Source organism: Pongo abelii, chromosome 6 (assembly GCF_028885655.2).
Source record: "Pongo abelii isolate AG06213 chromosome 6, NHGRI_mPonAbe1-v2.0_pri, whole genome shotgun sequence".
NCBI classification, from domain to species: Eukaryota; Metazoa; Chordata; class Mammalia; order Primates; family Hominidae; genus Pongo; species Pongo abelii.
This window is the reverse complement of record NC_071991.2, coordinates 46,737,879-46,763,577: the sequence shown is the minus strand read 5'-3', so window position 1 is coordinate 46,763,577 and position 25,699 is coordinate 46,737,879. Positions and strand designations below refer to the sequence as shown.

The following is a 25,699-nucleotide window of genomic DNA, read 5'->3' as shown; positions in this document are numbered from 1 at the left end:
AAAAAAAAGCTGGAGCAGCATGTCAGGTGGCAAGAGCGGGAGCAAGAGAGAGAAGGGAGATGCCACACATTTTTAAATAAGCAGATCTCATGCGAACTCAGAGTGAGAGCTCACTCATCACCAAGGGGATGGTGGCAAGGGGATGGTGCCAATATATAGTATATGATATATACTATATATAGTATATAACCGATATAGTATATAATATATACTATATATATAATATATAACGCATATAGTATATAATATATAACATATAACCCGTATAGTATATAATATATATATAATATATAACCCATATAGTATATAACATATACCATTTTTGAAAAACTTGCTCTCAAATAATGCAACGAAACAAGCAATAAAGAAAATTATGACTATGGAAATACATATATATATATAGTCTGCCTATATATATGTATTTCCATAGTCATAATTTTCTTTTAATTGCTTGTTGCATTATTTGAGAGCAAGTTTTTCAAGAATAGTGCTAGTTTCAAACTTTTATTGAGAACTTTATGAAATTAAAGAGATCCTACTACTTTTGTTGTATTCTCTGCCTCTGTAATGTGCTCTGGGTCTGTTCTTATTGTTAGACTGTAAAGCACACTTTATTTTCTGAATATTTTAGCCTGTGGTTGAATTGAGTCTTGTGATTAGTGGTCTTTGTGTGATTCTGTTTGCTAAAACATGAGTTAGGCTGATGATAAAGGGGATCACGAGGTTACTTCGGTTGCTGATCTTCTTGAGGGTCTGATTTTCTTTATGACTGCCTAAGAAGTCTTTCAGGGAAAAGGATACTGGTGATTTTTAAAACCTAGGCATCAAGATTTTGAGACTGACTTTCCCTGTCTGTCACATGCAGTAATCTTTGGACTACAAACCTTTATCTGTGGTATGATTCATAATTTCTTTTTGGACCTATGTGCTGTTCTTGTATATCACATCATAGGAGATAACATATGTAACTTCTGCCTGTTGGTAGATACCCCTGGGCATAGATGTGAATGGCACACCTTTCATTAACCTGCTCTATTTTGTGACATGGGGAGTTGGTCTCAGCTGCCTCCTGGGGCAGTTAAAGTAACATCTTCCCTAGCATTGCTGTTAGTGTGCCACTTCCACCAACCAAGAGCCACCAAAGGGACAGTGAGTAGAAAATGGCTCTGTCAACTGGAGTGACATTTTCAGGAACACGTATCTCCCACATTCCTGAGGAGTTTTATGTTGTTGAATGAAAAGAAACCTAGCTTGTCTATGAATAGTTGTGCTGGCTTTGCTGACTACTTACCAGCTGGCCCCTGGGAATTCAGCTTCTGTTTTCTCTGTATAGAAAGATAGGTCTGGGGAGGCGTTGAAGAATGTGTGATGAACACATTCTTTGGGATGAAGGGTAGTTACTAAAAGAAGAGTACACTTTTAGCCACTTGCCTATGATTCGTAGGAGAGCAGTGAGCTCACCGCTGTGGATACTATTGATTTTCAGATCTAGATTAATAAGATCTCAGGTCCTGTGCTGAAAGTTGACAGCATTTGTTTGAAAATTGCTTGTAGTAAGTATCGAAGGAATGACATTATGTGATACAGAGATGTCCTCATATGCATTGGAAAATATTTCAAGTTCCTTAATTGAGGGACCTTCACCTGTCTAGATAGTAATATGACTCTTGACTCCTCCATTGCCAAGGCTGGTGATACATCTCTAAGAGGAAGTTGTAAATATTCATAGGAATATCTATATGTACACTGAGGAGCAACACGACTCCTCGAGTGCTGGTCTGCTGATGGTTGACAGAACTAATGAGTCAAAATTGGCAAAAATAATGGTAACTTCGCACTAGCCATCAGGTATTTTATAACTGATGTATTATGTGATTTTTTAGGACAGCTAAAAGTAGATTTTGTCATGAGGGACCAAGGAAAAGTTCTGGAAAAAGATAGTCAACAACCAAAAAATCAGCAGTATTTTGTACTTGTGGAAGTGACCTTATTAGTCTCCTAAAGGAAAAATTGGGTTACAAATAGCTCTGTGACCTGGAAGATTAAAACAAAGGAGTTTTTAGGTGAGCTGTGGAGAAAATACAGCCATGTGCTGCATAACAACATTTAGGTCAACAATGGACTGCATATATGATGGTGGTCCTATAAAATTATAATACCATATTTTTGCTGTATTGTTTCTGTGTTTAGATATGCAAATACTTCTCATTGTGTTACAGTTGCTTATAGTATTCAGCACAGTAACATGCTGTACAGCTTTATAGCCTAGAAGCAATAGGCTGTACCATATAGCCTAGGTGTACAGTGGGTCTACCATCTAGGTTGTGTCAGTTAACACTGTGATAATGAGGAAGTCACCTAATGACGCATTTCTCAAAATGTATCACTGTCATTAAGTGACACATGGCTGTATTTAAGTTTAGGAGTTAGAGCCAAAGCTGAGAAAGGGGGAAAAAAGCTGCAAAATCAATTTGAACGCCAGGAGAAATCCACTATGAGGAGAATAAAAGGTTGGAGACAATAGAAGCTGGAGGAAGGTAGCTATAGAGACCCCATTGTTTCAGTTACTTTGGGCTACCTGACAGCAGCTTCTAAAAAAAAATGAGAAATAAATAAAAGAATATACTTAATCCCCAGGGCCCATCTTGAGAGAGACTTGCATTGAACGAGTGGTGAGACCCAGCTCCAACATGCCAGCTGGCTGACTCAGCCCATGCTAGTGAAATAACTGACTACCAAGTTGTTGACCCCTGCAGGGTTGATGAGCTAACAAGTATTTCGTACCACCCAACATTACTGGGCGGCTGTGTGGCATCTTCCCATTTTGCCAACCTGTAGTCTATGGAACAACTTATATACATTGTCAAATGCCTTTCTTCTTTCTGGCTTGCTCTTCTTTGCCTGGACCAAGCAACAGTCCTGATGGCGTGGTTATTGTCAATAATATATACTTGATTTTTTTCCCTCTCTTCAGTCATTCACTTGTATTATTTATATATCTTCCCTATTGACTAGATGTAGGTTCTGCTGAGAGCATGAGACCTCTTGTATTACCTTTGAATCCTTTTAAATGCCTGTGTGGTGTTACATTTTTTCAGTGCTGAACGCTTATGGTTTACTAAAATGGGAACTCTTAGTGGACTTACATAGGGCCCACTTCATAATTGTTTTCTGTTCTATAAATAGATAAAATTTATTAGGTTTTTTTTTCATTTTTATGGCATAGAAGAATATTCTTATTTCTGCCTATCTTATGTTTTAAAATTTCATCTCTATGCTCCCCTGAATTCCTGATTCATATCCAGCTGTTTACTTTATCTCAACTTGGATATTAATAAGCATCTCATGCTTTATGTCTAAACTGAACTGATATTCTTGCTCAAAACTGCCCCTTGTCTAGCTTCGCGCTTTCACTAAATAGCACATCCATCCTTCCAGTTTCTCAAGCTCTAAATCTTGCAGTTCTGTTTTAGTCCTCATTTTCTCCCATACCCCATGGTTAATCTGTCACCAAATGCTTTGGGCTCCTTACTTGGAACCAATCTATTCTCATCCCGTCTACTGCCCTCACCCCATTCTATGGAGTCAGTACATCATCTCTCTCCTGAATTATTGCCGCTGTCTCCTAACTGGTTTCCCCACTTCTTTGCTTCTTTCAGCAGAGCCTCTTAAAACTTAAGCTACATTATTTTTCTCTTCTACTGAAAATCTTCTGGTGTCTTCCCATCTCATTCAGAGTAAGACTTTACAGTGGCCCACACACAAGGCCCAGCCCTTTGTTAACTGATCTGTCATCATCTGAGGCTCTTCCCCTCTCTCATTTGGCTGCAGCTTCGCTGGCCACCTGGCTGCACTCCTCTGTGACCAGTTCCACCCCTCCTCAGAACTTTTGCCCCTGTTCTTCCCTCTATCTGCAGTGCCCTTCCTCCTTGTATCTACCTGGCATTTCTCCCTTATTTCCTGCTAGTCGTTGCTCAGATGCTGCCTCAATGAAATAATCTTGACCTCTCAGTTTAAAATGACAATGTTTCCAGCCCTACTTTGTCTTCCATCCCCTTCCTGTAGAAGGTAAACTCTGTGAGGATAGATGTTTTGTTCATCACCATGGGAGTGCTCAGAAGGGGACCTGACACAATTTTAATGCTCAAACATATTTGTGGGGTGAATGAAGTAGATGTGGTATATTCTTGGCAAACTTGAATTTTCAAACATTATCAAGTGCAATTCTTAAACCATGTAGTTCACATCCAGATTCAGCTTCTCAATGTATATTTTAGGTTTGTCTCGTAAATTATGAAAACATTGATATGCATTTACCCAGCCATCTTTAAATCTTAATATTTATCTCTGCATTACGTGTCAAATGAAAGTTTAGTAATATTTTTAATATTCCTATAGGAAATAGATCACATAGAAATTGCGTTGCTTTAAAAAACAGTTGGAGTTCAGGAGATAAATTAATGTCTGCCAGAGGAGTGACTTAAAAGCACCATGACATGTATTTTTCCCCTTAAATTTTTCTAAGTCATTGATGTTAATTTCTAAATAAATCTGAGTCTTAAAGCAGATTGTTGAAAGGTTAAATTCTGTTATGGGCACACAATTACTTTTATCTGCTGATGGTAGCAGAAATCATTGAATGAGACAAGACTACAAAACAATGACCAAATTTTAACAGGCAGCCTCGGATGTGTGTGTGTGTGGGAAGAGGGCAGAACACAAAGCATTCAAGAGTGAGAAGATTTATTAAGATGGAATGAAAGCATTAATTACATCCCAAATGAATATAAATAACACTGGAAAATATGACGCCTAGAAAATAAAGATTAAGAATAACACCATGGAAATAATATATAAAGATGTTACCATGGAGTTGGGCTGTCAAAATTCATAAAGGAAAGTAAGGAGAGGAGCAGAAGGAAGTGCAGTTGAAATGTGCATCCAAGTGTAATAAGTCAGCCATGTGAATTAAATAACACATGGTGTGTCTGAGCCTTGGTAGGTGGTGCTTTGTAAAAGATCTGTCTTTCCCCAGGGGTCCCTGAGTTCTAGTGCAGGGAACAAATGAAGGAGCAACTTGGCTTGTAAAAGCTTGTGGTGTATGTTGTACACGTTTTTACTAAAGACCTGAGCAAACTTTAGACCCCAAACCATTGGATGATGTGACTCCACTATTTCACATACACCTTATAGCAGCAACAATAATAAAAGACCATTTTCAGTTATATAAGTGACATTGGCTCAAAATGCAAATAGAATGACTTCTATCTATTAGTCATGCATGTTTTAGAAGCCTTTAACTATCTCCATTTGTGTTTAGGTAATTTGATAGTTGTATTAAGGGCAGAATGATTTGGGTATCCGGAATTCTTATATGGGTTTTCCTTTAAGTCTATCAGTGCAACTCAAACTGTTGTGTATCTAGGAATTATTATACAAAGGTACGTGTACAAAATTCATATGCATTCAGTTTTATAGCATGATTTAAGAGGTTTTTGAGGATGTTTGGTTTGTCTTTACCTTTAAGTGTAGCACATACTTAAGAGCAAAGTTGGTCTCATGATTTTTTTGCCATGAAAATTTGCCTTTGCTTTCTTTGCTATACAATAGTTACCTCTTATCCATGGACAGCACATTTCAAGCCCCCCCCAGGGGATGCCTGAAACAACAGGTAGTACCAGACCCCTATAAATATTTTGGTTTTACTTATACAATAATGGGCAGATAGCATATGCAGTGTGGCTGTTCTGGACAAAGGGGTGATTCATGTTCTGGGTGGGATGCAGTGAGATAGTGGGAGATTTCATCATGCCACTCATGATGACACACAATTTAAAACTCATGAACATTTATTTCTGGAATTTTCTATGTAGTATTTTTGTAGTTCAAGTGTTTCAGGTAACTGAAACTGGAAAGTGAAACTTCAGATAAGGTTGGGGAGGGGGATTATGGTACATACATATGCTACATATGTGTATGTATACTGTATGCATCTTATGTTTAAATGTATTAATATCGTATGTATGTGTGTATATACTGTGTATAGATAGATAGGTACAGACACAGCAGTGCCATCTCAAAACAGCCTTATGCCCTTACGTTTTTCCAAATGAATCAGAAATAAGTTTTTTCCGAATGAATCAGAAATAAGTTGCATACATGATGACACTTATCCTTTAGTACTTAAGTGTGCATCTCCTAAGAATAAGGGCATTCTCCTGCATAACCATTACTAAACTGTAATCAATTCTCCAATTGACTTTTGTGGCTTTTGTTTTTTAATTCAAGATTCATTCTAGGCTTGTGCATTGCATGTGATGCTTGAGTCTCTTTATGCTCTTTTCTATTTGAAGAGTATTCACACCACTATTCTTTTTATTTTTGTTTTTCACCACATTGACTTCTCTGAAGAGTCCAGGATAGTTGACTTGTAGAATGTCCCATATACTGTTTATTATTATTATTTTTAATGACTAAATTCAAGTAAAACTTCTGGCAAGGATTTATCATAATTGATATTATATAGTTCTTGTTGCAACGCATCAGAAGGCAGGTAATGCCAGCTTGCTCCAGTATTGGTGATGCTGTTTGATTACTTAGTTCAGATGGTGCCTGCCAGATCTCTCCACTGTAAAAGCATATCATCCCCAATGAAATTATTAAATAATCTGAGAGATGCTGCTTTGAAACTATAATATCATATCCCCCAACAACCTTTTAATAATTGCTGGCATCCATAATGGTCCTTGCCTGAATCTGTTACTACACTGGGAGTTGCAAACCATTGATTTTTCTAATTTTATTATTCCTTTTACATTTTTGTGTGACTTTTTTCTGTATAGAAGAACTCTTCCCATGCCATCTGTCTTTTATTTACAATATTGCCATGGACTCATGGAATTTTTAAATTTGTCCAATGTAAATTCCAACATTACTGTCATTATTCATTTTTATGTTCAAGTTGTCCCAAATGAACCAGGGGGAGCCCCTTCATGACAGCCTACACAATTTTTTTAATGGTTATAACTTTTTGTGTCTTCTTTAAGAAATGTTTGCAAAAAATATTGCAAAAAAAATTGTCCTACACATTCTTCTAAAGCTTTGTATTTTTAATTTTTACGTTTAGGTCTGTAAATCATCTTAAATTATTTTTTACCTGGTGTGAGTTAGGGTTTGAAGTTCTTTTCAGTTTTAATATCTGGTTGTTTTCTTCACTGTTTGCAGAAAACAGACTTTATTTTCACCATTGGATTACTTTGACAGCTTTGTCAAAATTGAAATGACCATATATGTGTGGGCCTATTTATATACTCTATATACTCTCTATTATGTTCTATTGACCTATTTGTTTATTCTTATGCTAGTACCATACTGTTTTGATTACTGAAGCTTTGTGGAAAGTCTTTAAGCTAGCTAATGTGTCTTCTATTTTTGTTCTTTTCCCAGATTGCTTTGGACAGGCTTATTTCTTTGCATTTTGTATACATTTTAGAGTTAGCTTGTCAGTTTCTATTAAAAAAAAGGCATGGTGGGATTATGATTGGGATTGAGTTGAATCTGTAGATCCATTTGAGGAGAATTGATATCTTAACAATATGAATTCTTCCAATCCATGAACATGGTATATCTCACAATTTATTTTCAACTACTTCCATTTCTCTCAGCAGTATTATGTAGCTTTCAGTTTTGCGATATTGCATATCTTTTATTAAATTTATTCCTTAGTGTTTTGTTTTTGATGCTATTTTAAATGGCTGCCTTGCCTTTCTTTTTTTGCTTTCTCTCTCTCTTTCTGTGTCTAGTTTCTTTTCCCACTCCCCCAGATTGAAGGAACTGGTAAATATATGAATCACAAAATCATAAAAGTGAGCTCTTGTTAACAAAGTTTTGTTGTTGTTGTTTGTTTGCTTGCTTTTTTAAATGGAAGACAAAAGTATGCGGCATGATAGATGTAATTATAGAGGTCTGTGTACACTCTTTTCTGATAGGGGCAGAGAGGTTTAGAAGAGTTAGAGGAAACAAAGGTTTCCCTGAGAAAATGGGTTTTGAATTAAGGCTTATCAAATGGGTCAGAACTTTAGAGATAAGGAGAGTGGCACTCGAGGTGCCACTGGAGAGAAAAATGCAAGCAGAGGTTTGTGAGAACGTAATGTCTTTAGGGAACTGCTTGTGATTTTTTACCATGATGAAGTGGCTGTGGAGAAGTAGGCCAGTGTTAGGTTAGGCAAAATTAAAGAGTTTGAGCTCTACCTGAATGAAGGTCCCAAGAAACCATTTAATAAATAATCTCATAAATTTAATTTGCTTCTCTAATCGGCTGCTGTCAACTAAGTGCTTTTTTAAACAAATGAGCTAATGCTTAATATTTGGAAAATTTCCTGTTACAGTTCAGATTTCTGGCTTCCACTGATAAATATAAGTCTGCCCTCTCTTTCCACACATATAGCCCCTGAAGATCGGGCACACACTCCTCCTTGTCTCCTGAGGCCAACTGTCAGTTTCCAATTTTCTTTCAGCTTACATTTTTTTTTTTTTTTATGTCAGGGATGTGTTTCTGCCTGGCTCTTTCCAAAATCCTTCTCTCTCTATGTGTTTCTCTATGTCTCTTTCAGAATAAGAGACTTAGCCACATTTTAAGAGAGTGAAACAGATATCCACTTGGAAATGAAGAGTTGTCCTACAAAGTTTGAAATTATGCAAGTTCCCCCTGCCACCTGCCTCCAATGAAAAACCAATCAAAATGTACATAATTTCAAAGCTTTTGGCCTAAATGAATTGTAAGTTGTGTTCGTGCATGCTTTTGAAATGCAGTGAAACGTTTTAATGAGTAAACAGAAATGTCTGTCCTCCTATTAGGATTAGTTTGTTGTTGTTGTTGTGGTTGTTGTTTTGAGACGGAGTCTCACTCTGTCACCCAGGCTGGAGTGTAGTGGCGCGATCTCGGCTCACTACAAGCTCTGCCTCCTGGGTTCACGCCGTCCTCCTGCCTCAGCCTCCCGAGTAGCAGGGACTACAGGCGCCCACCACCACACCCGGCTAATTTTTTTGTATTTTTAGTAGAGACGGGGTTTCACTGTGTTAGCCAGGATGTTCTTGATCTCCTGACCTGTGATCTGCCCGCCTCGGCCTCCCAAAGTGCTGGGATTACAGGCGTGAGCCACTGTGCCCAGCCAGGATTAGTTTTTATCTATATGTGTTTTGAATTATGTGAGGTTTTAGGAATAAGCTCTGATATGTTTGTCTGACTTGTGGGAGCTGTTCTGAGGTTTAAATGACATTATGTATCTTAAGTACTCAGCATTGTGCCTGAGACAGTGAGTCCCAGTGTGAGGAAGCTCTATTCATTTTGTTATTGTTAATATATGATATACAATGTTATGTAATATATAATGATGTTATATTAATATGTGGGGTTAGTTTATACTTTTGTCCTGTTGTATGTTGCAATCTTTAATATTCTTGTGTTGTTACATGTTCTTGTTCAGATAATGTCAGTATTATCCTAGCTTTATTTAATAATAGGATAGCTTTCCTTTTTAACATTCTGAATCAATATGTAGGATTTTGTCTTTTATTTCAAATATTGAAATGCCCATAAAACTGTCTGACTCCAGTCCCTTTGCTAGATAATTATTTTTCACTATTCTTTTTTTGGAATGGTTTATTCTATTCAGGTCATTTGCTTCTTCTTAGTGTAATTTATATATTTCCAGAGTATTGACTTTAGTTATGGTTTTCAAGTGGAATTAAAATATTACATATACTTTGAAAGTGACTTCTTCTATAGTGGTACTTGTATTCCTTTATTACTCCCTTTATTAGTACTTTACATTTGCCCTTTTAAAGGACTGATCACTGGGTTTATCTATATATTTTAAATTTGTTTATGAAGTGTTCATCAAGTACAAAAGTAGAGTTTTTGTTATAAAGAATCACATTTTTCCCACTCCCCAGCTTGCAACAGTTATCGTCATCCTCCTTTTGGATTTACTAATTGTATTCATTGTTTTTCTTTTTTTCTTTTCCATCGTTTTCCATATAGAATAGTTGCAGCTTTCTAACTTTATTATTTAAATGCTGAATTATTTAATTTTATTCATTATTTTAAAAGTAATTAAATTACTTTAGTGATTTTGATAGTAAGCCCAAGTTTACAGCTTTCCACTGTTTTTATTGTCATTTTTTCCCAATAGTTTGTTTTACTTTTTAAATATTTTTATTTCAATGTTATTTTAGAAAATAGTACTATGTTATGGAAGTCTATTTTATGCACTGCTCATTCTTTATAGAGTTCCTTATTGCAAGATTTATTACGTGTTTTTTGGTGGTCTAGTTTTGTGATCAATTTTATAAATATGGCTTACCTCCTCAACATAGTATATAGTCTATGACTGTAGAGTTAAAAAATAATTATCTGTCTTAAAAATTTTAATTATAGTATTAATCTGTATTCGTATCATTAAAATATCAAATAGGCTAAAAAAGTAAATGTCAAAACCTTTCATTGTGATTATAATCTTCCATTTACATAGCATTTGCCTTTTTTTTGTTTTTAAAACATTTTGTATCTCTGTTCTTTCTGATAAAGCATACACTAATACTGAGTGGTGAATATTAAGCCTAATTTTATATATATATTTGGACTGAGTCTCGCCCTGTAGACCAGGCTGGAGTGCAGTGGCACAGTCTCGGCTCACTGCAACCTCCGCCTCCCTGTTCAAGTGATTCTCCTGCCTCAGCCCCCTGAGTCGCTGGGACTACGGGCGCGCATCACCATGCCTGGCTAATTTTTATATTTTTAGTAGAGACAGGGTTTTACCGTGTTGGCCAGGCTGGTTTCGAACTCCTGACCCCATGTGATCCACTTGCCTCGGCCTTTCACAATGCTGGGATTACAAGCGTGAGCCACTGCACCCGGCCACACTTAGCAGTTTTTAAAAATCCCAGTGTTAGCCATACTTGCTGAGTTGAAAGAATATGTGTCAGAATTTTCAGAGCTTAATTATGCACCTTGAGTTATTGTGGCCTTATTAAAAGCCTTTGTGTGAGCTGTGAACCTCCTCTGACTTTTATTGGGTGTGAATTAGTAATCATACCCAAATACTTGCAAGTCAGAATAAACAAATTATTGTATAGTCAAGTTCAGTGATTCTAGCTTTGCTTTGAGCTTGCTAACTGTAGTCCACTTAATAATTCCAGTTAAGGAAAATTATTGATAATTACCTGTAAGTTTATAAGGAGATACTGGGGGAATATCTGAGTGATGATACAACCTTTCTATAATTCTTTTTTGGAATTACCACTTGCATACCATGTACAGAATGTGCGAGTATTTTGTAATAGCTATCCATCATTTAGATTGTGTCTGAATAATATCTCTAGAAGTTCCCAAAGAGTAGTTTGTAGCTGATGGTGCCAATGTAGGTCATTAGAAACATCTAGACCCCATCTCCCAAGAAACTACTCCGTATTATCACATTGGTGACATTATTCGTGTTTGAACCCAGACCTTCTCCTTGTTAACTGAGAAACCTGATTAGTCAGCAGCTTAAAGAGCCCACTTGCAAGTGGCTTTGGCTTTGCCTTGCATGAGTAGGCTCATGTCTCAGTGTCTGCCGTGAACACCTTAACTGCCATGTGGACTGAATGTTTGCTTCAACCTGACCAGCCTGTTGTTTCCTTACATAAAATGTTACATCTTAATCAGAAACATGGAATTAGAAAAAGGATGTGGGAGGTATGCAGAGGATTATTAAATTAAATTGTTGTCAATCAATTATAGGAATCACTTGGCCAATGGATGGGAGATAGTTGATGCAGTGTCACATTGGATCATGACACTCCTTTTCCTGTGTTGTCCTGGCTGACCCATCCTCTTTCTGATGGGCACATTCCCTCTTCTCCTCTTTAGGCTTGAGCATGTGCCTGTCAGCTTGTTCTCATTGCTTGGCTTGTGAGCTATTTTGTTTCTTTGAGGATATAGCACATGTACTCTGATTCATTATGTGTTTTTTTAATAGTGTAACTCTCAGTATTCCTTTGTTTCAAAATTATTCCCCATTGTAGACCTGATGATATATATCTATGGAATGCTTTGTAGAGTTTCATACATAAACTTCTTTTTCTCTGTTTCTTTTTTTAAAATTTCACTTGTTTTCACTTGGCACGTTAGGAATTTGCTGACAAAATTTGATTCTTTGTGTCCAAAAATATGTTTTAATTTGAAGTAATACCAAATAACTGGCCGAGTGAGTTTATTTAAATGCCTTATAGAATTTTTCACATAATATTTTGAGATGACTGGTTTTTACACAGATTTCTCTATATAGTAGCTTTCTATTGCCTCAGCTATTAATTTGGATGTAATTTATGAAATAAATTTTTAGAAAAAATATTTCTAAAATTGGGAATACTGGATTTAATTTTTAAACGCCTGTTTTTTTTCTGGACATTGTATTTAATATGGAGCGTATATGGCATACAGGAAAACAAGGCTGCTTTGAAATGTCAACGTAATTGTAATGGGCAGTTCGCCAAAGAAAGATTTGTTTGCTTTTGGCTTTATGAAAGTTTTCCTGTAGAGCTTCGTGGTGAAGCTTCTCAGACTCAGGAGGCTGGAGTGTCACACACATGCATCAGCTCCCTAACCTTGCCCACTGCCAGTCCTTTCCCTATGAATTTCTGATCCTGTGAGATAGCATTATCTTTTCTTTCTTTCTTTCTTTCTCTTTCTTTTCTCTCTTTCCCTCTCTCTTTCTCTCTTTCTTTCATTTTTTTTTCTTTCAGGGCCTTGCTCTGTCTCCCAAGCTAGAGTGCAGTGGCATAATCTTAGCTCACTGCAGGCTGGAATTTCTGGGCTCAGGTGATCCTCCTGCCTCAGCCTCCTGAGTAGCTAAGACTACAAGTCTACACTGCCATACCCAGCTAATTTTTAAATATTTTGAAGAGATGAGGACTCACTGTGTTGCCCAGGCAGCTCTCAGACTACTTGGCCTCCCAAAGTGCCAGGATTATATTTGTGAGCCACTGTGCCCAGCCACTTGTTTCTTTTTTTTAAGAATATCTTATCTACAAACCATCTTTGAGGTGTTTTCAAAATGTAGACAGCCTCATATAGGCAGACATTAAGCAGAACTTTTTATGTTATCTAAGTTTGAATTACTGGTTAAATTTGACATATCAGTTTTCCAGGTCTTGTTAGCATGCCATAATGTTCCTCATGTCACATGGGTGCCTTTAGAATATGAAGGTGATGCTGTCTTGCTGTGTTTTTAGTACTCTGGATTAGCTTCCTCCCCACATCTCTCTTCTCTATGCATGCTTATTTTTAAAGCATCTGTGTTTTTTCAGGCGTCTTTCTCATACTAGCAAGGTAAGTTTATAAATGTCAGGTTATTCCCTCACTGTTCCCATTTCCTACTTCTAGCTGCTTCATCTCGGAAGGTGAGGGCTCTAAACAGGACTTCTGTGTCATTAACCAGGTCTCATAACAGTGGGGGGCCTTGCAAGACAGCCAGCTCAGGCTGCGTCCTGCTTCCAGGGGCACCCAGTCCCAGGATACAGTGGGCACAGCCATGGCAGTCTGTCCTTTGGGACTCTCAAATCCCATGACTGTATTTCGCACACCATGTGAACACTTCTTGATATGTCTCCTACTTTCTTCTGTGAATCTGGGGTAAGGCAGGATGATAGAGAGGAAAGAGCCAAGTTTTAATCCTAAGTATACACTATCCTGAAATATCTCTTAGATGGATCCATGTAGGCCCCACCGTTTTTGCCTGTAAAAAGAGTCAGAAAGATCAGGCTGGCAAAGTCAGTTGCCTCCAGGCTAGGTGAAGATTGAGGCCAACTGGAGAGTGCGTGCCCCACTGAAAGTGGTCAGCAGCTTGGCTTTATTATCATGGTAAGAGAATGCAGACCTGGTGATTCTATACCTTTTGACTTTTCAAGAGAAGCTGGAAATCTGGGGAAAAAGTAATTAATTAATTAAAATGTTAGCAGTTAAGTCAGTATCTTAAGAAACACTGTACAAGACCAAGAAAACATGTCTCTAAGCCAAATCATCTCCAAAGACCTTTAGCTAATATGATGACTAAGGCCTTTCTAAATTAAATATTTTTAATGTCTATTATTCCAACATTGTTTTGGAGGAAAACATACAGTGTCCTGGCTGCTGCCATAAGTAGTGCTGAGAAGGCTGGGTGGTTGGGTTGAGAGACTTGGCTTGGCTGTCAACAGGAGGTGCACAGTCTCTCTTCTCCTCCTAGGAAGGCTGAGAGATTGTGGGGCTCCTGTAAAATGCAAGTAGTGGTAGCTCCTGCTCCATAGCAGCTGCTGGTCACCATCTGGGTAGTGTCACTTCTGTGTGGAAGCAGATGGAGCTGATGTTTTGACCCAGCTCTGTACCCATCATGAGGTGCAGCCTAGATCAGGGGAAATTCAGGCAGCATACAGACCTGTGAGCTTGAGAATAAATGTATAGGTTACTTTAAGCCATTGAGTTTTTAGTGATTTGTTAATGTAGCATAAATAGAAATAGCTGACTGATCCTGTAGTATAGAGGAGGATAGTTACACATTGGTATAAAATAAGACATCAATCTCTTTTTCAAAAAACAACCAAAGGGGATTCTCATCTTCTCACCCAAATGTTTTTCTTTATTTTCTAATTCTTCACTCCCATACTTCCCACACAGTTGGGATAAATTCTGAATTGCAGATTTAGCTTCCTGTGTATACAGCCAATCAATACTTAGCACCCTCTTTAGAGAGGTATGGCCTTCCTTAAGCCAACCCCAGAGAGGATCTCAGTATCCCGGATTGAATAATACTTCTGAAATGACATCTGGAAAAATACCCAAGCTCTTCCTCACAAACAAAAACAAACAGTTGTAATCTCCTGAATTCAACAGAGATTGCTGAGAGCCTACTCTCTGCTAGTATATGTGCTAGATGCTAGATAGAATTTATGCAGTTGATATTTGTTCTGTTCCTGCTGTCTGTCGTGTGCTGTGGTCAAATTCAGAGCCTTTAAGGAATATACTAGTTAGTGGGAGAGGCAGTGAAGTGGATAATTAAGGCCTAGTGTGGTAAGCAGTATCATTAAGTGGCACATCCACAGACTTAGGGGAGCTTGGGGGAAATGCATCTGACTGCCTGGAGGTTGGAATATGGGGAGCATTCAGAAAAGTCTCTCTGAAGGAACTCACCCCATACTTCAACTTTCTGAAGGATATGGTTAGAATGAAATCCAATAACCAGACAGTAGAAAGTGGCTTTAAGGAATGATCCTTCTCTTTACTCATTAAAAGGAAGGGCTCTTTCTCAATGAGTGTCAGAATCACATGGTTCAGGTATTGGGGATTAACCAAGATCCACATGTGATATTGGTGCATATGCACACCAAAAATTCATAACTTTATTGCGTATGAAAATTCCATGACACTTTTTCTGCACTTTCTCAGACTCTCTTGGCATTGCCTCAAGAACCTGCAGCCACTGGCTTTGCTGGGCAGGCAGCTCTACTCTAGTCTGTGGGGTTCCAGCACCTAGGCTAGCCAGTCCCACACCCAGTTTTTGTATCTTCCCTCAAGACTCGAATGAAATGCCATCCCAGAAATGTGTAATCTGGCTTTAAGAGAGGCTACCTTGGCCAGATGAAGCAACTAGAAATGTAGTAGAGTTAACTCACTGTCAGGAGTAATTTGACAGGTGGAAATAGGCAACAAGAAGCAGCTGGGTAGATGTAGTCCTCCTCACTGTTCCCTTCAAAGCCCCCACCCCAGACTGCTCTGAGGCATGGTTTCTCCATTTCACCCATCTGGAAATGTATCACCTGGCTGAAGGTACCTGTCTGCCCTTAACCTGCTGTGTCGCTTCAAGGCTGGTGAAGACGCTAGTGCAGTGCTTCTCGTTCTTCCCTGTTCCACTATTTTTAATCCTCATTTAACCTATATATTTTTTAAGGAACTCAGGCTAAACGTTCTATGTGTTAAGTCTGAGTTCCTTAAGAACATTTAGAAGTGTATCTAGTATATTAACTCAAATACGCTTGTATTTAGAATGTTTTAACTCAAGTTTATCACAATGAAATGAGTCACAGAAAGAAAAGCCAGTCTTATTTTAAGGGCTAATAATGCAGAAACCAAGAGTTTCCTACAGAGCATAAATTAGCTGATATTTCCTTAGTATTTTTCACCAGTGCTTCCCAAATTTCCCAGTTTACAGTCTGCTTTGTAGGAGTAAGAAAGATTCTTGAGCTCTCCCTTCCCACTAGCCCACAGGCCCTTACCGATCCCCCAAATAGATTATCAATCAGGAGTAATTGTTTTTTGGGGGAATGGGGAGTAGAGCCTGTCAACTTTGTTGACCTGCTGTTGTGTGCTGCAAGAGGCCATATGTGACTGTTAGTCAGTTTCACCAGCAGTAAGGGAGATAGAGGACAAAGATGGCCAAATGTTTCTGAGTTTGAATAGTATGTTTCTAACATGAGTCCCTCAAACTAAGCACCCTTCCTCTCTAATTTTTCTGTTTTTAAGTAAAAGTTTCACTCAAAAAATTAATTCTAGAAGTCTGAACCATGTGTTTTCATAACCTAACAGAGATTAACCTTGTCATTGGTTACATCTAGACCAATTAATTCACTGGATTAAGTAGGTAAACTAGAAAGAAAAAGAAAAACAAGCTCGCTGTCCTTTTTACAACTTCCCTTTTTCCCAGAGAAAGATCAGTTTGATTAGAGCCAGTCTGCTCAGAGATGTCTTGTGCTTTGTGTAACTTTTTTTATTGAGGTAAAAGTATCTATAAATTCTTGCTCATTAGCAGTTACACATATACATATGAAAAATAATGTAATGATTCTCATTTCCCAAGCCATGTGTTTCCATTGTGTATTTAATGTCATTTTTTAATTTTGAAATATATTTCAGATTTCTAGGGTTGGTACGTTTCTTAATCTTTCTTATTCATAAGAAGTGGGTTTGTGGAAGGAAAAAGGAGTGAAACTAAGAAAGTGATTTAATTTCCTTGAAAATGATCTTCCTCCTAAAATCAGTCCTTGGTTTGAATTTTGAATTTGTTCAATTTTCTGTACATATTAGTGAATTTAATAATTTAAATTAATTTTTAAATATAGCTGCTAATTATTAGACTGGCTTAGAATTATTTGAGTTGCTTTTTCATAATGTAGGATATATTGTTGCAAAAATATGTCTGTATTCATTCATCCAGATTTCTTTTTTTTGTTTGTTTTGTTTTGAGACAGGGTCTCACTCTGTTGCCCAGGCTGGAGTGCAGTGGCACCATCTCAGCTCACTGCAGCCTCTGCCTCCAGGTTCAAGCGATTCTCCTGCCTCAGCCTCCCGAGTAGCTGGGACTACAGGTGTGCACTACCACTCCTGTCTAATGTTTGTATTTTTTGGTAGAGACCGGGTTTCCCCGTGTTGGCCAGGCTGGTCTTGAACTCCTGGCCTCAAGTGATCTGCCAGTCTCGGCCTCCTAAAGTGCTGGGATTACAGGTATGAGCCACTGCGGCCGGCCTCAGCTATTTTCTTAAACTTAAAATATGTGTTTCGTCACAAAAGATGTATTAATTACATTCATATTTACTTACTGTTTCAGAATTAACTCCTAGAAGTTTGACAGGTGGTAGTGCTTTGCAAGCTTTGTGTTAAGAGCTGCTACTGGGGAGTATGTCGTTGCTATACCTTCCACTAGGGTGGCATTGACCTCATTAAGACAGAAATTATGTAAGAATGCTTTTAATTTGGGAGCTTATTATTTTCTTTCCTTTTACTAAACGCTTAAGTGGCTTCTTAATGAGTTTTTCAAAATGCTTTGCTGATTTGCTGACTCTGAGGAAACAGATTGAATGACAGAGACACACACTACCTAATGTTGCCTATATTGGCAGAAAAGAAAGGGAAAGGCTGCTTAGCGTTCTGAGGACATCTGTACAGAACCTCAGCAAAGTGATGTTTGAATTTAGTGCCTCTCGTTGTAAACATATAACAAGTGCAAAAAGTGTGAAAAAGGCCAAAGGAGGGGGAAAATATAACCTCATCAGTCAGAGAGAATCATTGGTAATATCTGATACATTTCTTTTTTTTTAATATTTTTATTTTTTTATTTTTTATTTTTATTATACTTTAAGTTTTAGGGTACATGTGTACAACGTGCAGGTTTGTTACAAAGTATACATGTGCCATGTTGGTGTGCTGCACCCATTAACTCATCATTTACATTAGGTATATCTCCTAATGCTATCCCTCCCCTCTCCCCCCACCCCACAACAGGCCCCAGTGTGTGATGTTCCCCTTCCTGTGTCCAAGTGTTCTCATTGTTCAGTTCCCACCTATGAGTGAGAACATGCAGTGTTTGGTTTTTTGTCCTTGTGATAGTTTGCTGAGAATGATGGTTTCCAGCTTCATCCATGTCCCTACAAAGGACATGAACTCATCATTTTTTATGGCTGCATAGTATTCCATGGTGTATATGTGCCACATTTTCTTAATCCAGTCTATCATTGTTGAACATTTGGGGTGGTTCCAAACCTTTGCTATTGTGAATAGTGCTGCAGTAAACATACGTGTGCAAGTTGGAAAACACTCTGTGGGATATTATCCAGGAGAACTTCCCCAATCTAGCAAGTCAGGCCAACATTCAAATTCAGGAAATACAGAGAACGCCACAAAGATACTCCTCGAGAAGAGCAATTCCAAGACACATAATTGTCAGATTCACCGAAGTTGAAATGAAGGAAAAAATGTTAAGGGCAGCCAGAGAGAAAGGTTGGGTTACCCACAAAGGGAAGCCCATCAGACTAACAGCTGATCTCTCGGCAGAAACTCTACAAGCCAAAAGAGAGTGGGGGCCAATATTCAACATTCTTAAAGAATTTTCAACCCAGAATTTCATATCCAGCCAAACTAAGCTTCATAAGTGAAGGAGAAATAAAATACTTCACAGACAAGGAAATGCTGAGAGATTTTGTCACCACCAGGCCTGCCCTAAAAGAGCTCCTGAAGGAAGCACTAAACATGGAAAGGAACAACCGATACTAGCCACTGCAAAAACATGCCAAATTGTAAAGACCATCGAGGCTAGGAAGAAACTGCATCAACTAACGAGCAAAATAACCAGCTAACATCATAATGACAGGATCAAATTCACACATAACAATATTAACCTTAAGTGTAAATGGGCTAAATGCTCCAATTAAAAGACACAGACTGGCAAATTGGATAAAGAGTCAAGACCCATCAGTGTGCTGTATTCAGAAAACCCATCTCACGTGCAGAGGCACACATAGGCTCAAAATAAAAGGATGGAGGAAGATCTACCAAGCAAATGGAAAACAAAAAAAAGGCAGGGGTTGCAATCTTAGGCTCTGATGAAACAAAGATCAAAAGAGACAAAGAAGGCCATTACATAATGGTAAAGGGATCAATTCAACAAGAAGAGCTAACTATCCTAAATATATATGCACCCAATACAGGAGCACCCAGATTCATAAAGCAAGTCCTTAGAGACCTACAAAGAGACTTAGACTCCCACACAATAATAATGGGAGATTTTGACACCCCACTGTCAACATTAGACAGATCAACGAGACAGAAAGTTAAGAAGGATATCCAGGAATTGAACTCAGCTCTGCACCAAGCAGACCTAATAGACGTCTACAGAACTCTCCACCCCAAATCAACAGAATATATATTCTTCTCAGCACCACACTGCACTTATTCCAAAATTGACCACATAGTTGGAAGTAAAGCACTCCTCAGCAAATGTAAAAGAACAGAAATTATAACAAACTGTCTCTCAGACCACAGTGCAATCAAACTAGAACTCAGGATTAAGAAACTCACTCAAAACCGCTCAACTACATGGAAACTGAACAACCTGCTCCTGAATGACTACTGGCTACATAACAAAATGAAGGCAGAAATAAAGATGTTCTTTGAAACCAACAAGAACAAAGACACAACATACCAGAATCTCTGGGACACATTTAAAGCAGTGTGTAAAGGGAAATTTATAGCACTAAATGCCCACAAGAGAAAGCAGGAAAGATCTAAAATTGACACCCTAACATCACAATTAAAAGAACTAGAGAAGCAAGAGCAAACACATTCAAAAGCTAGCAGAAGGCAAGAAATAACTAAGATCAGAGCAGAACTGGAGGAGATAGAGACACAAAAAACCCTTCAAAAAATCAATGAATCCAGGAGCTGGTTTTTTGAAAAGATCAACAAAATTGATAGACTGCTAGCAAGACTAATGAAGAAGAAAAGAGAGAAGAATCAAATAGATGCAATAAAAAATGATAAAGGGGATATCCCCACCAATCCCACAGAAATACAAACTACCATCAGGGAATACTATAAACACCTCTCCGCAAATAAACTAGAAAATCTAGAAGAAATGGATAAATTCCTCGACACATACACCCTTCCAAGGCTAAACCAGGAAGAAGTTGAATCTCTGAATAAACCAATAACAGACTCTGAAATTGAGGCAATAATTAATAGCTTACCAACCAAAAAAAGTCCAGGACCAGACGGATTCACAGCCGAATTCTACCAGAGGTACAAGGAGGAGCTGGTACCATTCCTTCTGAAACTATTCTAATCAATAGAAAAAGAGAGAATCCTTCCTAACTCATTTTATGAGGCCAGCATCATCCTGATACCAAAGCCTGGCAGAGACACAACAAAAAAAGAGAATTTTAGAGCAATATCCCTGATGAACATCGATGCAAAAATCCTCAATAAAATACTGGGAAACCGAATCCAGCAACACGTCAAAAAGCTTATCCACCATGATCAATTGGGCTTCATCCCTGGGATGCAAGGCTGGTTCAATATCTGATATATTTCATGGGTACCTTCTTATAAGAATTCGGTTTAGGTTTATTTTACAGAGTTCTGAACATACTGTGTGTGTGTGTATTCCATTTAGTATTCGATTTTTAATTTAGTTATCATAACCCAGGCATTTTTTTCTAAGTCATTATAAATGCTTCATAAACATTTATTTTAGTGACTATACTGTGGCTATACCATGATTTTTATCTAATTATTCTAATTAGTTATTTAGGTTGTTTTCTAATTGATACTATTATAGATACCTTATTATAAAGTCTTTTAATATGGATTTTTATTGAAAGATAATATACACTATTCAGTTGTGTATACATGTATATACTATATAGCATTTTGAATTTTTCATGAGCCAACACATGACTAAAACTACTGTGTACATCAATCAATTATCAATAAATGAACACAACTATGTTACCACTACTCAGGTTAAGAAATAGAACTTTACCAAGTCCTCTAAATATGCCCTCTACCCTCTGCCTTCTAATCACTGTTTCTTCCCTCTTGCTTGAAGATAATCACTAACCTGACCTTTAAGGCCATAGATCAGTTTTTGCTTTGAAGGTCTGTAGTTTGATTAATTTCATTTAGATTTAGGGTTACAAGATCAAGAAGTATGGAGGTTTTAAAGTATCTTATTTCACATAATCAAATTGCCTTCATAAATGCTGTGCCATTTTACCACCACGTTGTTAAAAAGTATGAGAAAGACTTTTGTTCCTGAGCGTGGAAAGGAAGAGAAATCAAGGTCAAGTGTAAAGAGACAAAGTTCTGGACAGTGAATAATAGGACCAAATGGGAACATATTGCTTTAGGGAAATCTCAGCCGTCTGTTTCTAAATTCTATTTTATGGCTTTGAAAATCCTCATCTTTACCTGGACGTTGCCAGTCATTGTGGCAGAAAGAAAGGAGAGTGTGGGGAGCCACGTACTGGCGATTCATGCACCAGCTCTGGACACAAGTGGCATATGAACTTCTGCCCACATTACATGCCACGTTCATGGCTAAAGAACAGATATGAGTTCAGTAGAACCAGGAGTATATAATCCCACAGGGAGAGGTCCTACAGAAAAGGAAACTAGGCTGCTTGACAATCATACCATCCGCCACACTTTGTTTAATGTCTTTGTCCCATCCATAAGCAGATCAGATTATTTAGATTACTCATTTTTAATTTTTATTATAAAAGTGCCCTCTGGTCTTGAGGGGCCTGCATCTCTGTATAGGACTATACCTTCTGTAATTATTGGTCGGGTGGTTTGCATAGTGCTAAACTTTTTGTTTAGTGTGTGTACTTCTTTTCCAAGAAGAGGCCTAGAAACATGCTTGTTCATTAAGAGGATGGGGAAATGCTAACTTTAGTTTGTAAGGTACTTTTGATGGAAAGAAATTCCTCCTCAGGAAGTAAGGATGTTTGTGTGATTTTTGTTTTTCGTTTGAGGCAGTGTCTTGCTCTGTTACCCAGGCTGGAGTCCAGTGGCATGATCATAGCTCACTATAACCTCAACTCCTGGGCTCAAGCAATCCTCCTACGCAGGTCCTGAGTAGTTAGGACTATAGGCATGTGCTGCCATGCACAGCTGATTTTTCTTTTTTCTTTTTTGTACAGACAGGACCTTGTTATATTGCCCAGGCTTGGAAATAAGCATTTTTATAGCTAATTTACACATTCTGCTTACATGCTCCAGGAAAGCATTCAGTAAATGATTTTCTAGCCCATGCACAGTTATACTTACAGGACTGTGGAGGTTTTCTCCCTGGTACAGCAAGGTAACTGAGTCGTTCACCAAGAGGTTTGGTCCAGGTCATCAGGAACACCTTTCAGTTGTAGCTAACATCCTGTCTTCACCCTTTCCTACAGTCAGTTTGCTTCTTCTCTATTGCCATTGTTTGCTAAAATAGCTATTTCGTAGTATTGCTCTAAAACATTATGTGTTGCTTCTCATTTCTCTTTCTCTTTATGTCTTCATGAAAACATAAATCAGTCAAGGTACTCTGTTGTTCAGTTAGAGAAATAGTTGCACAGTGGAGAGGGTTGCACAGTTATGTTTGATCAGCTTGGATTTAACATGGTGTCTCTTTTTTATTTCCCAAAGGTGTCTTCTCTTTAGGGATGGTGAGGTTGGAAAAAGGCTCCCATAACCCTCCTCCAGGATGAACCACCTGCCAGAAGACATGGAGAACGCTCTCACCGGGAGCCAGAGCTCCCATGCTTCTCTGCGCAACGTCCATTCCATCAACCCCACACAACTCATGGCCAGGATTGAGTCCTATGAAGGAAGGGAAAAGAAAGGCATATCTGATGTCAGGAGGACTTTCTGTTTGTTTGTCACCTTTGACCTCTTATTTGTAACGTTACTGTGGATAATAGAGTTAAATGTAAGTAGGTGATTCATTCATAACTTTTTAAGAAGTGTTTCCAGAGACAACAGGGTTTTTTTGTTCGTTTTTCTTATCATTTGTTTCATTTAGTAATTTCCATCTGTTTCCAAATGAAGCCATTGCTCTTCTCCTGCTGATTTGGACCTTTCTTGTTCTTTAATATTATTGTTTAAGGCAAATGTGATCAGTTTAAAACTCATGTTGTCTGGGGTTTTGAAATTTGAATTCCTGGTATTTTGCTCTGTAACAGGAGTTGACAAACTATAGGCTGTAAGACAAATTCAGTAGGCCTGTTTTAATAAAGTTTTATTGGAATGCGGCCAGGCCTGTCTGTTTACATATTGTTTATGGCTGGCTTTTGCACTGAGTAGTTGCAGTTGAATAGTTGTGACAGAGACCCTCTGACCCACAAAGGCAAAAATATTTGTTCTCTAGTCTTTTTCAGAAAAAGTTTACCCATCCTTCCTCCAGAAAATGTAGAATGCTTTTGGGATATGTTTTAGATGTTTCATGTACTTTTCTAGTTCCCAGGTTTAAGATTTTGCATATGTTTGTTCTTTACTTTCTTGCAAAGAGATTACTTATTTATATTTCATCGGAAAAGTTGTCCTGGAGGCATTTGGAGGTTTATGCAGTTATTCTGTATTACCAACTAATTGTTTAGACCAGTACTGTCCAATAGAAATATAATGCAAACTATTAAGTATGTAATTTAAAATTCTCTAGTTGCCACATTAATAAAAATCAAAATAAACAGATGAAACTCATTTTAATAATATTTTTTATTTAACCCAATATATGTGTTTTCTTCCCAAAGCCTTTGGTCTGATTGTTTACGTTTCTTACCAACCAATAGGTGAGCTCCTCCAGAAGGTTTTCCTCACAAGCAAAAAGTGTCTGCTTTCCTATTTTCAGCAGTTCATTTATTTCCAGGAAATGTTTGCTAAGACCTAGGTAGTAATAATTATTCCCTGTTGTTTATTTTTAGGGGGTTACTCTTTGCTAGGCACAGTGCTAGATGCTTTATGAGAATTTATTATAGTACAGAAGATATGAAAAGATGCTGAGATTCCTGTTTGAAAATTATTTAAAATTTTGCCTTTTAACAGCAAGAAGCAACATCTTAATCTAATTTTTGATTAGTATTCTAATTCATAGCATAATTTCAATTCTAAACTCTAATCTCTTAATAATTAGGATCACTGAATCTCATTTAATATCATCATGAATCCTAATAGAGGAACTAAACTCATTATGAAAGCAGACAGTTACATTAGAAAATAATGTTTGTCCCATAATCACAGTAACATGGAACATGAGTCCACTGTTAAGTTTCTGTTTACAGATTTTTCTTCTGTTAATTTTGCACTGTGGGAATGCCTAAGTTTTGTTTATAACCAGACAGCCCAGTGATATGACATAGTAATTTAGAGTCTCTTTTTGCTATGTGTTGCACATGTGCACATTAAGGAAAATATTTTAATTAATGTATAGTTTAAAGGAGTAATATGATTTCAAAACTATAGCTATGTAATGAGAGATGAAAAGGAAATGCATCTTTTTTTTTTTTTTTTGAGACGGAGTCTTGCTCTGTCACAGAGGCTGGAGCGCAGTGACACGATCTTGGCTCATGCAACTGCCACCTCCTGACTTCAAGCAAATCTCTTGCCTCAGCCTCCAGAGTAGCTGGGACTACAGGGTGCACACCATCACACCTTGCTAATTTTTTTGTATTTTTAGTAGAGACAGGGTTTCACCGTGTTGGCCACACTGTTCTCTATCTCCTGACTTCATGATCCGCCTGGCTTGCCCTCCCAAAGTGCCGGGATTATAGGTGTGAGCCATCACGCCTGGCCGGAAATGCATCTTTTAACAGAAAACACATCAGTAGTTTTAAGGGGGCACACTTTAAATTTATTTTAACGTCAACAGCAAGTCCAGGCATTCATTGCTTTGGCTGCTTATATCACTGTGTGCCTTTAAATGAGGAAAGTCATGGGGTAGAACTGTGGGTTTCATGGGATCACACTTCTCATTTCTCTCCTTTCTGTTTTGTCCAGGGAAGTGGAAATGAAGTAGGCTGCCCCCTGTTCTTGTTCACAGACAAGTTATCTGTTTACATCTGCATGCAACATGTTATAAATTAAAAATCACCAGGCATAGCAATTTAGAAATGTGTTTTTATCCTCACTTTTCCACCAACTACTAGTTTCCCCAGCTGTAAAATTAAAAGATTGGAAAAGGGTATATGATCAAGCAAGAACATCAGGACTTTTTTTAGTATGATTGTTTTTCGATGCCCAATTTCTAGTTCTACTTGTTTTGAATTGTCAGTCTTGACCTGGCGTTTTCACTACACGCAGTACCATTCATTTTGCTTTATTGTCTCTCTGTAACTCTCTAATCATTCAAATCCGTTTTTTAAAACATGTCTTTAC

The 25,699-nt window shown here is 37.8% G+C and overlaps 1 protein-coding gene across 4 annotated transcripts in view; it reads left to right on the top strand.

Moving 5' to 3' along the window:
* Positions 1–25,699, top strand: part of STARD3NL (STARD3 N-terminal like) — a 54,338-nt gene that overhangs the window by 8,409 nt on the left and 20,230 nt on the right. For 2 of the 4 annotated variants that reach the window (XM_024250156.3, XM_024250157.3), the window contains one exon: positions 22,976–23,258. In XM_024250156.3, the coding sequence (XP_024105924.2) occupies positions 23,034–23,258 (225 nt within the window). In that variant the 5' untranslated portion in view covers positions 22,976–23,033. Of the gene's footprint in view, positions 1–8,617; positions 8,778–17,263; positions 17,380–22,975; positions 23,259–25,699 lie in introns of those variants that run through there. The other 2 variants (XM_054559287.2, XM_063726017.1) reach the window with 2 other exon arrangements.